The sequence below is a fragment of the Halyomorpha halys genome, unplaced genomic scaffold (assembly GCF_000696795.3).
Source record: "Halyomorpha halys isolate HHAL.00 unplaced genomic scaffold, Hhal_1.1 Scaffold106.1, whole genome shotgun sequence".
Lineage (NCBI taxonomy): Eukaryota > Metazoa > Arthropoda > Insecta > Hemiptera > Pentatomidae > Halyomorpha > Halyomorpha halys.
Window position 1 is genome coordinate 2,340,303 of NW_027111449.1, and position 13,028 is coordinate 2,353,330.

Sequence of the window (13,028 nt, forward strand, 5' to 3'; positions counted from 1 at the left end):
AAGTCAATTGTAGCGAAAAAGTTGCTGTCATTTCCGGCAGGTCGATTTTAGTGAAAAAGTTTCTGTCGATTCTGGTGAAAAAGTTGCTGCCACTTTCAGCAAGTCGATTTTAACGAAAAAGTTGCTGTCATTTCCGGCAATTCGATTTTAGTAAAAAAGTTTCTGTCACTTCCGGCAAGTCGATTTTAGTGAAAAAGTTGCTGTCATAATATAATGTCAAATGATAACGTATTGCAATGTAACAGCATATGTCCATATCTTCCGCCCATTATTGACCAATATTATGCATGTACTAAAGTATTTTCCTCGACACACCTACATTTAAAAAAAAAGATCGTCCAATTCGGCTGGGCCAATTGCAGATTGGTGCGAAAATGGTCCAGTATCATTTTTACCAAATTCCATTCACTACTTTCGCCTTCACTTATGTCAATATTTAACCCATAGCTAGAAGCTATGGGTGTTAGTACGAGCTACACAGTGCTAGTACGAGCCAAACTTACATGGTACTCAATAGTCAACATCTTGGGCAATACTGGATAAAATATTAATGGTTTGGAATGACCGTGTAAGGTTAATATTGTCGGAGAATTAACAAAATATTGGTAAGTTCCTTTATGATATTAAATCTTTAAAAATTCAAAAACATATTCCATGTAGTCAGTTAAATAAAAGACGAGTTTTCATTTGCTATACTTTCTCTGCGTTTAGTTTATCATAATTCATTTTTCCTGATTATAACGAAACTACTAATAACATTTTTCTGAGACATTGTTCTTAACACTCGATCTGTGTTGTATCCTACGTTTTTCTTATCTGTTTTCACATCACTCGTATCTATCCTTGTACAGCTGTAGGCTCATACCGTTCAGGCCAATTCCACTACACTTAAGCACACTGAGCAAAGACCTGCCTTGGGCTCACCAAAAAGGTGAAAAGCATCCTCATTGAGGGAAATTTCCTCAAGTGAAAACATATGCAGCCTTACAATAAGGACTTTCACTTAATCTCCATCAAGAGTCATCCATGCTAATTCTGGTTGATAGACATGAATAACAATATGATCATATAAGTTGAGAACTAAATTAATGTTAACACTTTAATAAATATTATTGTAGGCAATGAAGACCTCTAATTCCTGGGTTACCTATTGGAGTTCAAAACCTTTTTATTGGCATTTTAAGTCACTAATTAATGTTAATGTAAACTAGTTAACTAAATATAATTAACTACCAACAGTTCTATTCAGGAATATCATAAACACTGACTTTCTTATATTACAATATAAAAAATAATGAACCACCAAATAATGTGGTAATAATTTAAAACAAAGTCAGTTTAACATTTTGCTAGTGATCTGAAAGTATATTAGAGGTATTCATGAATAAATCAAGATCTTTAGTATAACATGTTAATGAAAAACTCATGTTAAATGGAGAAATATTTCCATCTTTTACCATGTTAAAAAGATATACATGTAACATTGTTGAGAGTCTGTTACTAGGTTTGTTAAATTGAGAATGAGGTCACGCAACAGATCAGTTGAGTTCATCATTTTGTTTGTTGTGTTAGGTTACTTACTCCTAGTTTGTGTTAATATTGTTTTGGATGTTTTAATAACTAATGAAGCAATAGATGACAATAATAATAATAATAATGTAATAACAGTTGTCAATTAGCTCATCTTGATTCTGTTCCTAACAAGTTAGAAGATCAACAAGACATCCAAGGGCCAAACTTTCATACCACTTCTACTTTTCACTTAGTTTAGACATGTTGAAATAAATTACTTTAATCAAAACTTATAAGTAAACAATAACATGAAGTTTAGGAAGTAAAGGTTACTAAACAAGTAGCCCAGCATGAATACCCCTATTATTAATATTGTTATATAACAACACCTTTCCCAACCCATCCCACACATCAATTAAATGTATTTTCCAAAAGGGTATATTGGGCATTAAGTTCTAAAACAGAAAGAGGTAACAGAAAGAATGAAAACTTTTTTCTTCAAGCTGATATCATTTACCATAATTTAAAATCAACATTATTCTTTTAAAACACAAATATCCTGAAAATGCTTTAATTAGCCCGAAAAAATTAGTTGATGCCAAAAACTGCATTTAAAACATTTTATAAAAAATAAGTCAACCTCATTATTTGAAAATGATTAATTATTCTAAATGAAATGGACAGACAAATTGTATTCAACAAGAATACCTGAAAGGTTATTTGTTTTATGATAAACCCCTACAAACCAACAATGACATGATAGATAGAAAAAAAGAACATGTTTAACTTGAGATAAAATTAATTTTTAGATTAAAATATTAGTTTAAAAATCTCACTTAACCTTCTTAAGAATCTGGGCAGTCAAGATAAAAAAATATTTCATATAGTTCATCAAAAATTTCTAAAATAAATGAGTTGATTAAATCATTTTCTAAATGAGTAAATAATTGAGATTTTATATTTTCAAAGAAAAGGAAGCATTATAATTGCACAGTAAAACATTGTATTTACATAGCGAAACTGAACCAAAACTGAAAAATAATAAATTAAGAATCAAGAAATAACTTTTAACATCTGTTTTAAATAAAACTAAAACTTGTGATCTCAGCTACAGTGTGCTTAAAATATTTCTTTTTAGCCAACATTTCATGAAAGGAAGTCAGTGAAAAAAAAAATTAGATTAATTTAAAAATAAATCATGTAAAAGCATGCATTAGCTTAATTAGAAGCCAAACAGAATAAATCATAAAAGAATTGGTAAAACTAATTACACAATGTTCAAGTTTAAACTAGGGATGAACATTATAATGTAAATTGAAAAAAAAAAAAAAAAAATTGGATATGCTAAAAAAACAAAAGGCATAAAAATTTACCAAGTCATTAGCCTTGTAAAAATCTAGAATCTTAACAATAAATGGATAAAATTCAAAACAATTACAGAAGCACGCAACTTCATTAAAATAATCGAGAAAATGGGAAAGAAGAGAGCACAAGAGAAAATTACAATATTAGCAGTTTTTACTTAAAATCTTGAACGATGTTAATTAATTACATTTTGTCTGACATAAGATTGGCAATTTTAGAGTTAATATGTAGACAGTTTAAGCTACATGAACATTATGTGATTGTGATTCCTATTAGTGTAGATGTGTAAATTATACGATTAACATGACAACAAATCTGATAGTATTTAGTAAAAATAAACCTTGTGGAGTGCCGTAGTAACCATCTTCTTTCCAAGTTGTCATCTTAGAATGCTATCACCAAAACCATAAAAACTGATTAAAAATCACACATCAAGACTTTAATTTAAATTTTAATCAAAAATAGATAAATTGTTTTAGTTGTGATGTTTATGGGACAATATTTTGTTATAGGGAACCATTTTCAAATGTAAATCATAAATTGATAATTCACTTATTAGAATAAAATTAAGAATGTTAGCAACCAGATTAAAAAATCCAAGGATTGTTATATTAAAGTCAATCACAAATTAATTGTGTCAATATAGTAAAGCAGCATTTAAAAGTAAAAAATGATAATTTCAATAGATATTACTATTATCATTATTAAATAGCACTTGAATATTTACCTTTAGTTATCTTTAAATAATAATCCTAAATACAACTTGCAGACAACACTAAACAAACACGAAAACCATCAAATTAATACTGAACCAGACAATTCCAGATCCTTCTATATAGCTATTACGCCATTCAGAACAATCCCATAAGTCTGTTATGCTGTTGACGCAGGCTGTTTAACTGTCATATATTGTAAATTAAATAAAGCTGAACACTTAAACTTTTTAAAGGAAAATGTCAATTAATTTCAAAATTAAATTCTTATAATATTTGACAATTTATCTTAAAAATTGAGTCAATTTAACGTCAACTATCACATTATCATTTACATGTGAAAGATACATTAAATTATAATACTCATTATTCCTAATGATATTCTGGTAGTATCTTTAAATAAATATTTATTCGCTATATTGAACATTTAAATACAACAAAAGATTTCAGAAAAAAAAATTGATTTCCATTTTCATTTGAAGATGATAATCACAATATCTATTTAAATTATATATTTCAAGTACGCTTAATTTCTGAATTTTGCGCATAGTTATTTATGGGTTATTATTTTATTTTATTTTTAATTGACATCAGGTGTATTAACTAAATTGCAACACTGACTTCGGAGACATTTTTGTTCTGACGTTTTGATCATTTATACACTACGTTAATTGTAGATACGTAATGGCCAAGAAAACTTACGATCTTTTATTCAAATTATTACTCATTGGAGATTCTGGAGTTGGCAAAACTTGTGTTTTGTTTAGGTTTTCTGACGATGCTTTTACCACGACATTTATTTCAACTATAGGTAAGCTTAGGTTATTGTGTAATAACTATGTTCCTGATATTTTAAAAAATTAATTTTGATTTGTGTCAGTGATTGACTGGTTTAAATGTCCATTATCAGTTTCTTCAAAATCGTAGGGTGTAAGTTCTGAAAAATTGAGGTAATGTAAATAAGCCTTGGCCTTTGACACCCATGTTCAGTGTAATTAAGGGGAAGTGGCAAATGATTAATTACATTTCGTTTCATGTTTTAAATATTTTTATTTTATTTTCAGGTATTGATTTTAAAATTAAAACAGTAGAGTTGCGAGGAAAGAAAATTAAGTTACAGATATGGTATGTACCATTAGTTAATTCCAAAGTTTTATTTAAACACATTTTAGTACTTTGTACAACTATATCTAACTCTAATATTTTTAGGGATACTGCTGGACAAGAAAGATTTCATACGATTACTACATCTTATTACAGGGGAGCCATGGGGATAATGTTAGTGTATGACATAACAACAGAAAAAAGTTTTGAAAATATAGTTAAATGGTTACGAAACATAGATGAAGTAAGTGAAGCATAATTGACTGATATTATGATTATTGATGTTTTAAAATGTTGTTTAAATTATTTCTTCCAGATACATTTATTATACAAAAACTTTCATTTCATGTTGATTATATGATATTGTATGATAAAATAAATTTCTCTATTTCAGCATGCCAATGAAGATGTTGAAAAAATGATAATTGGAAACAAAATTGATATGGAAGACAAGAGAGTTGTTAGTAAAGAACGAGGAGAAGCTGTAAGTGATGATTAATATTTGTTCAACTGAAGTAAATAATGAATTAATCTTTATCAAGTTGCAATACTTGAAACTGTGTTGTCTTAATGATGTTGGTGACATTAACCAAATATTGCAATCTTCTTTCAACCACCTGGGTCAATGTGTTGCCCATCGTGAAGGGGCACAACTCAAAAAAGGTTCTACATAAAAGACCATGGAGCATTTTTATACCCCAAGTTTGCTAGTTTATTATTTTTTGTGTCTATTGGCTTTACCAGTAGACCGGCTGTTTTTTTTGGGATGGTTGGGTCCATCTATTCAAATTTCTGACATTACTTTGTGTTGTGCCTCTTTTTCCCTTTATGTATAGTACATTGTTCAGACAAAGGCTGTAGACATTGAAAAATACTGCAGGACATTCTATATATAAATTCATGTCTTTTTGTTTTTCTTTACTTATACTAACTTAACATTCTCAACTAATAGCTGATTTTATGTATTTTGTAATTTGAATTGAATTTTGTAAAGTAGTTGCATTTAAAGGATTATAATCATAATTACGATAAATTAAAATAAAATAAAAAATTAATGAATACACAAATGATTTGTCCAAATTTATTCTGTACCCATGAAAAGAAGAACTCGCAGAGACTTGAAATTCCGTCCCAGGGTGTCCGTTAACCTTCCCATCACAGTGCCACAACTTTCTAGCTTATCCTCCTGTAGTCAAAGAGTCAATGCATAAGTGTATTTGAATTCATATATCACTTATGGAGAAGTTATAATATCTTTCATAATTGGTCTTTCTATCTTTGTTATTATAGATTGCCCGAGAACATGGAATTAGGTTTATGGAAACATCAGCGAAGGCAAATATAAATATTGACAAAGCTTTTAATGAATTGGCTGAAGCTATTTTGGAAAAAACATCAGGAGTGACTGTTGAGCCAGTGGACAGGGTTACAGTTGACAGGCGGACGGATCGGCAAAGTATGAAGTGCTGTTAGTCTGATTTCCAATTTGTTTTTGTAAGTACATTTTATTTATTTAATCATTTATTCAATTTTAACTGGGATAATTGTTATTGTCTTAATTTTGGTACTGATGAAGTAAAGTCTTTTATGTAGTATTAATATTTGTTCCATTCGCTGCCTCTTCTGATTTTTTTATCTTTTGCAATATTGTATTAAAAGCTAAGTTTGAGATTATTATTAAAAAATGTTTTCAGAAATTAAGTTGTCAAATATTTATCCTATCTAACTGCTCCACTTATGTAACATTTTTTTTTTAAAGTTATTTATCATTTTATTTTACCTAAAAAATATTTTTTCCTATTAGACTCCATTGGGCATCTGAAATTTTTTGTTCGGGAGACATCTCAACTTAGAAAAAAAAGTTGGGAATTTTATTTCAGCTGTTGATGCTGATGTTTTCTCAAAACTTTGAGTCAGCCCTCCTACTGCTCCAGTAGTAACGAGGCGTTTTCCAAAAGTTTTTATTATTTGAAACCACTCATAATTTAACAGGATACATCCTTTGTTCAAGTCCTTTTATTGGAAGTATGTGGATATAATCAATCTTTGTTAGCTGAATGCCTTTCAAAGTACAACCACCCCTTAACACAGGTTTTGTCCTTGCATTGCACTAGAAAAGCTCATTACCTATACAATTAAAATTAGCAGAGATTGAAAGTCAAGCCTTTCACATTCAAGGAGCTGACTCATTGCGCTCCCAATCTTTCTTCTGAAAGTTCAGTGAATGTTTCTCTTATAAAATTGTTAACTACTTTCTGGATTGGTCTAAAATATTAACTTATCTTTAGAACTGAATAAGCTGATGAAAACAGCATATGAACCTATTCGTGTATTATAAAATAATGTTACTAATAAAGCCACAATCTGTAATAATTTTGATGACTTATTAATTATTTTTTATCAGGTTTATTTATTTGTTTTAAATTATTATAGAAACTCCCTAACCATTCAAACCCCCTAGTTTCTAACCTTGCATCCTCTTCCATTCCTGACAATCCTCCGAGGCGCCTAAAAAAAAGATGGCCACGAGACCAGCTAATGTAAAATGTAATTAGAGTGCTACCAATGGGTAGTTGCTCTACACACCTGTAACACTCCATTTTAACTAAGATCATATTTACTAAATGTATTATGTAATATGCTGTTGTAAATTTTAATAAAGATATTAAAAAAAAAATTACTATAGTATAGTTTCTGTTATCTCACTGTTCACTATTCTGACATCCAGTAATCTAGTGCTCTGAGGATCACCTGTTTTCTATGTTAATGTTACTAAAATGAAAACATGTCACACGAATGTTAGATAAAAAGTATGAAATTTTAAAACAATTTGATAAGCTGGTTCATATGTCTAAAGATATTGCATTGGCTGGGAAACAACAACAACAACAATAATAAAACTTTGAAATTATATGAGGTTAGAGAAATAGAAGATATATTTTGTGCTTGGTTCATGCAAGAAAGAAACTGAGATATGCCTGTTTTTGATCAAATTCTAATGGGAAGAAAAAAAAAAAGTTTTATAATTAAATTATGAAAAAGAATGACTTAAGTGCATTTCAATTTTGGTACAGTAGTTTTTTATATATTAAATTGTGTCACATATTTAACTACTCGCAGGAAAGGCAAATGTGATCAATTGATTTATGTAAAATAAGTTAGTAACACCTTTGTTGAGAAAAAAATGATGTATAAAAGCTTCAAATATCTTTTAAGAATATTTTTAGAATATTAATTTCAATTTTAAGCCATCGGCAAACTTAATACATTAAAAAAGTATATTGATTATTATGTCAAATGAAAAATTATTTTTCAGTATATTATAGTTGTTATTTTTATTTAAAGATATTAATACAGTGTTTTTTTGTTGTTTTTTTTCCAGTTCTGTGTGCACTACCAAAGAGAAGACTAATTAAAACAAAAGAAATGCGTTGCATCTTTGCCACCAATGCAAAACAGCTCGGGGAGGAGACAGTTGTGCCACTCTTGTGTATATGTGTCTGTGTATGTGATATGAATGTATTGTGCATATGTGTTCATTAATGTAAGTTTTCATTCCAGAACTTGTATGAGAGGCTTGATGCTTTTTCCCCAAGTTTTGTTTTATTTATCTCGATGCTTTCGTATAAACTAGTCCTCTCGCTTCAAGATAAATGCGACTTTGTTATTAAAAAAAAATTAACACAAAAAATACTAATAATTTCCGAAAAATGCTGGTGGCAATAAACTATTCTTCCTTCATAATATCAATATGTCAGTAGTGACGGAACGTGATTTTAATAACTCAGTTAAGCATATATTTATTAACATTTAGATCATGGTTAGTTATTACATATTTTTTTATACTGATTCTTTAATTAATTACAAACGAAGTTTTTTTTTTTAACCTACTTCTTTCATATGGCATTATAATAAAAATGACAACGGTTTATTTTAATCCATAATGAATAATACTCATTAGTGGTATAGTCATGTTCAGCTTTAATTTTTACTAGATAAAATTCAACTATCCAATTTTATTTTTAAATATAATTATTTGTATTGGAATGAAAGGTGTAATTATTGGAGGTTTTAATTCGACAAAGAGTATCTACTCTGAAATGGTATGTTGGCCATAGATTATTGTGATAATGACTGTATATTGACATGAATAACATACTTAAAAAACTCACGATTTGTCAATATGCACAACATTAAAGTTATTTGTTTTTAAAGTATTTCTTAATACAGCATATATTTTTTTAAAGGTTTTTCTAATGTAATTACATATTGCTGTAAAAATTATTTGGTCAAGGTTTTTTTTTTTTTTTTAAAAAAACAAAACAAAAAAGTTAGAGCCTTAGATTCTTACAATAGCATCATTATTTTGGATATTTGGGTGTAGCTGATTCTAAAAACCTCTTGTTTTATGTTGAAAGGAGATGGATGACATTTATTTTAGAAAACATGACAATTTTAGATATTGACATAGAGTAACGAACAAACCTTTTTTTATTTTAATAAGCGTTATAACTATGCCAGCATTTTTCATCTCTTATATTGAAGAGTGTTTTGCCTTTGTATTTTTATCTGGTAAATTGTTGTCCTTAGTTCGCAGCTAATAATTCATTTCTGTTGTGGTATTATGTCTCAAATTGTAATCAATTAATGTTACTAGGATTCCTGCTTATATATGTATAATATTTTTGAACTTTTGATGTAATGAAATTGTATATACATATGTTGTTCCTATGTTAATTTCATTTAAATAAAATGCTAATGATATTAAACTAGGATTTACAAAATGGAATGTTTAAATTTGTTTTATGTTTTTTTTCTAAAACGGCCTCTTGAAAACTTTATTGTTGTTGGATTTCTATTTAAATTATTTTTAGCTCGTAACCATTGTAATAAACTGGTTTATTATTGCTTTTTGTATATAATCTGTGCCTTGAGCATGATTTTATTATGCTTCTGCTTATCTTTTCATTAAAGGTCATATACATATTATTAGGATTTTTTTTATTATCATCTTAAAACAAATTTATAGACTATAGAAATATATATGTATTATATCCTTGCAGTTAAAAAGTTGCATGTTTTATTATGTATATAATAGAATAAATAATTATTAAAAATACTGCTTTATAAACATTTTATATACATAAGGGCATAACCATTATCGTCTCAACAAAAAAAAAAAAAATTGTTTTATTAGGCATGAAATTAATGTTGGTTTTAATAGCATTGTATATATTTTGGTGTTTCTTAACTGTTTTGTTGCTGATAATTATATATATTTATTCTGTCATAGTCATCTCCTCCTTTTGACACCACTAGTTAATTTTTAATCCATTGTATTGTTTCATTTATCTCTAGTCACAATTATTCTTTTTTTTTTTTTTTGTAATGGAAATGATTTATTTGCAAAATATAACACTGTACAAGCACAAATTATCATGCTAAATTGTATAAATTACAATTTCTTTTTAACTGTAATATTTTTTTATCTAATTAATTATTATTAATAAAATAAATAGTTAAACCAATAGTAGTTGTTTTTTTAATAGTTATATTTGATGAGTAAAGTAAAATAAAATAATAAATTTCTGTTTACTTTATTATTTCACATTAAGAAGTAATGATATGTTCATAAGATTTCCAACTGGTCCAATCAATTGTTTTATCTCAATTATTATTGTTAATTTCAATATTGATGATTTATCATTACCATCATTATTATAATTAACTACATTTTTGAATAACAAATAAATTGAAAGATGCTTTTGTTGAATAATTAATACTTTTAGCCAGGATGATGAATCTATTTTTTCCTTATCTTATACCACTATTAAATGCAAAAAAATGTCTGAAACATATAAAGTGACTAACATAGCTTTGCAAAAAAATAAGCTACTGCCCCAACTAGGAGTTTGCTTAACAAAAAACTGTTTTTTGGAGAAAACTGATGGTATGAACTTGACCATCAGTAAATCACTGATGTAACCATTCACTAACTGAAAATCCGGGAAAATAGTTCACTGGCTTGATTCAGTTTTACAGTTGAATTTGATCTCATCCAATTACAATATAAATGCTTCAAAATAATTATGCAAAAATGTATTGTGATAATTTTTACTAACTGTTGGAATTGAAAAATCACAATATTTTGGCCTATACTTACTAATGAGTTCCTTTTTATCGGTGTGATAAAAAATATAATTATAGCTAATAATTCATCAGTAATCACCTAATTAATAGCTAATATTTAATTTTTATCAACTACTACTGACAACTAGTTATTAATCTTTGACTACAAGTTCATGTTCACACTAGTTTAAAACAGCTTCTTAAACATATTTCTTATTGATCTCCCACTATTACCTAAGAGTAATTTATTTCTCGCTTTATTGATGTGATGGGACTTCACCAATTGAAATGGCTAGCTGAAAAACATGTAACATAAACTAGATTTATAATGTCAATAAATGTACATATTTTTTGTCTGACGAAACCCAGGCTGTTTGTGCCCGACCGGATCAAATCACCAACTTTAACTGGCTCAAGACTGCAGTGGTTCGATTCCGACCTGTGGGGCCCACTTTTATTTCTATGGCGGTCCCACCATGGCTTGCATATGGTGGTGGTAGGGGTAGATAAAACCTCCCCCTCCAATATGTCAGAAATGACTAGGAAAGGGTTCATAAAAGAAAAAAAATGATGAAAGTTATGAATTAGATAATAATGCATCCCATGCTTTGCTTGAATAGTGGCAACATCTGACCAAAAAAAGTTTTGGTTTTATTTTGAAATGGACGTGGTTCCAAAGATATTACTGTGGACAGGGGTTTTATTCTCTGCTGTTGTCCCTTTAAGTTAGTAGAGTTGTCAAAAAGTTACCATAGTCCATGATACAATCTAAGTAATACATCAAAGACAAAATAATATACCTTTTTTCTTTTAATTTTATCAGATGTGTCATTTTCAAGCAAAGTAGCTAGACAGTATAATAAGTGTTGGACCAAAATCATGTATAAACACCCAAATGAGGATTGGAAAATTTTAGTTTCAAAATATGACAACCAGAATGCAGGTTAAAAAGATGATGGCCCAGGATTAGGCTTCAGCGATAGAATTGAGATAATCACAATCATGCAAATAAAGTATAATAAAACATCAACTATAATAGGTGTGTCACAACACTATTGCAAATATATAACAAAAGGATAAATGAAGAGCTCCCTCTAAAAAAGGTTACAAGTTATATCACAATGATATTATAATTAATACCACAATGATTCCTGCTTACATATGTATAATATTTTTGAACTTTTGATGTAAGGTTATTTTAATGCAAGGTCAAGAAAAATGGCCTTACCTTTTTGACCCAATGAACATTTTTTCAGTGTTGGTGCATCAGAGCCTTCGTTAAGGATTAAGGACTGATTCATTGCTAGCTCCAGTCAGATTGGTTCATAAAAACGTTTCATAAGCTGAAAAACCATTTTGTTAAATTTTCCAGTTATAACCTTTTTAGAGGGAATCCTTCAAATACCTGCCTAATTTGTAGGCTTTCTTTTCTTTATATGTAATTTTTAAAATACAGATATACATTTGTTGCATAAATCAATAATATAATGCTGAAATATTATTGCATAACCTCTAAATTATAATAAATTAGAATGTATTCTATATAGTAAATGCAAAGAGAATTTTTATTGATGTAATTCATTAACAGAATTTAGCTAAATTGAAGTAAATGGGCTGAAGAAGATTTGTATGATAAAAATAACTCATGGAAAAGGAGCGTTTTGTGAGATTGAGGATTTCTTTACAAAAATATTCTGGCAAAAAAAAAAACTTTCTGATGCCATTTACTGTAACTTCACAGAATTTACCTTCAGCTAACTGAAAGTCATCAAATCTTTTATTACCATTAGTGCTGGTTTAAATGCTATTTCTGTATATAAAAGTGAAAATTAACGACAATACAAATGTACTGTTTTAGAAAGGGTATGTGCTTTACCCCCAAAACAAGTGTTTTTAGTAATTCAGAAAGAAAAATCTGTCTCAGCATAATAATTTAAAATCACAATATAGATCTGTTCTGCTTTTATACAATCAATGTAGCAAATATATATATCAGTAATTTTGGACTTGTGACCTTTCTATAATAAATGATTCAAATGACAGTTGAGCTAGTAAGAATGAAAGTGGTACAAGTCACTTTTCATTAATTGTGACAAACTGAATTTTTTTAATTCTATTAATTTTTAATAGTTTTGTAAATGTACTTTAATTATTATGAATATTACATATTCAATTTAAGTAAGTAGTATATACATAAATAATATG

At 28.3% G+C, this 13,028-nt stretch overlaps 2 protein-coding genes across 3 annotated transcripts in view; one reads left to right on the forward strand and one right to left on the reverse strand.

Moving 5' to 3' along the window:
* Lfg (Lifeguard) overlaps positions 1 to 3,761 on the reverse strand; it is a 25,391-nt gene extending 21,630 nt beyond the window's left edge. Inside the window, exons 1-2 of one of the 2 annotated variants that reach the window (XM_014415742.3) lie at positions 3,605 to 3,761; positions 3,218 to 3,269 (exon numbers count right to left, since the gene is read on the reverse strand). In XM_014415742.3, the coding sequence (XP_014271228.1) occupies positions 3,218 to 3,260 (43 nt within the window). In that variant the 5' untranslated portion in view covers positions 3,261 to 3,269; positions 3,605 to 3,761. The remainder of the gene's footprint in view (positions 1 to 3,217; positions 3,270 to 3,604) is intronic. The other variant, XM_067049477.1, reaches the window with a different exon arrangement.
* Positions 3,762 to 4,206: 445 nt separating this feature from the next.
* Rab10 (RAS oncogene family member Rab10) lies at positions 4,207 to 10,222 on the forward strand. The gene is made up of 6 exons (XM_014415745.3): positions 4,207 to 4,401; positions 4,655 to 4,715; positions 4,800 to 4,938; positions 5,089 to 5,178; positions 5,985 to 6,188; positions 8,077 to 10,222. Exons 1-5 carry the CDS (start codon positions 4,275 to 4,277, stop codon positions 6,165 to 6,167), a joined length of 600 nt encoding a protein of 199 aa, XP_014271231.1. The 5' UTR covers positions 4,207 to 4,274; the 3' UTR covers positions 6,168 to 6,188; positions 8,077 to 10,222.
* The last annotated feature ends 2,806 nt before the right edge of the window (positions 10,223 to 13,028 follow it).

What these genes read in the sequence shown, in the direction of transcription:
- Rab10 (XM_014415745.3), top strand. Translation starts at nt 4,275, where the DNA reads ATGGCCAAGAAAACTTACGATCTTTTATTCAAATTATTACTCATTGGA. An exon ending in GACATTTATTTCAACTATAG is followed by an intron (nt 4,402 to 4,654) that starts GTAAGCTTAGGT and finishes TTTTATTTTCAG; the next exon opens with GTATTGATTTTAAAATTAAA. An exon ending in GTAAAGAACGAGGAGAAGCT is followed by an intron (nt 5,179 to 5,984) that starts GTAAGTGATGAT and finishes TTGTTATTATAG; the next exon opens with ATTGCCCGAGAACATGGAAT.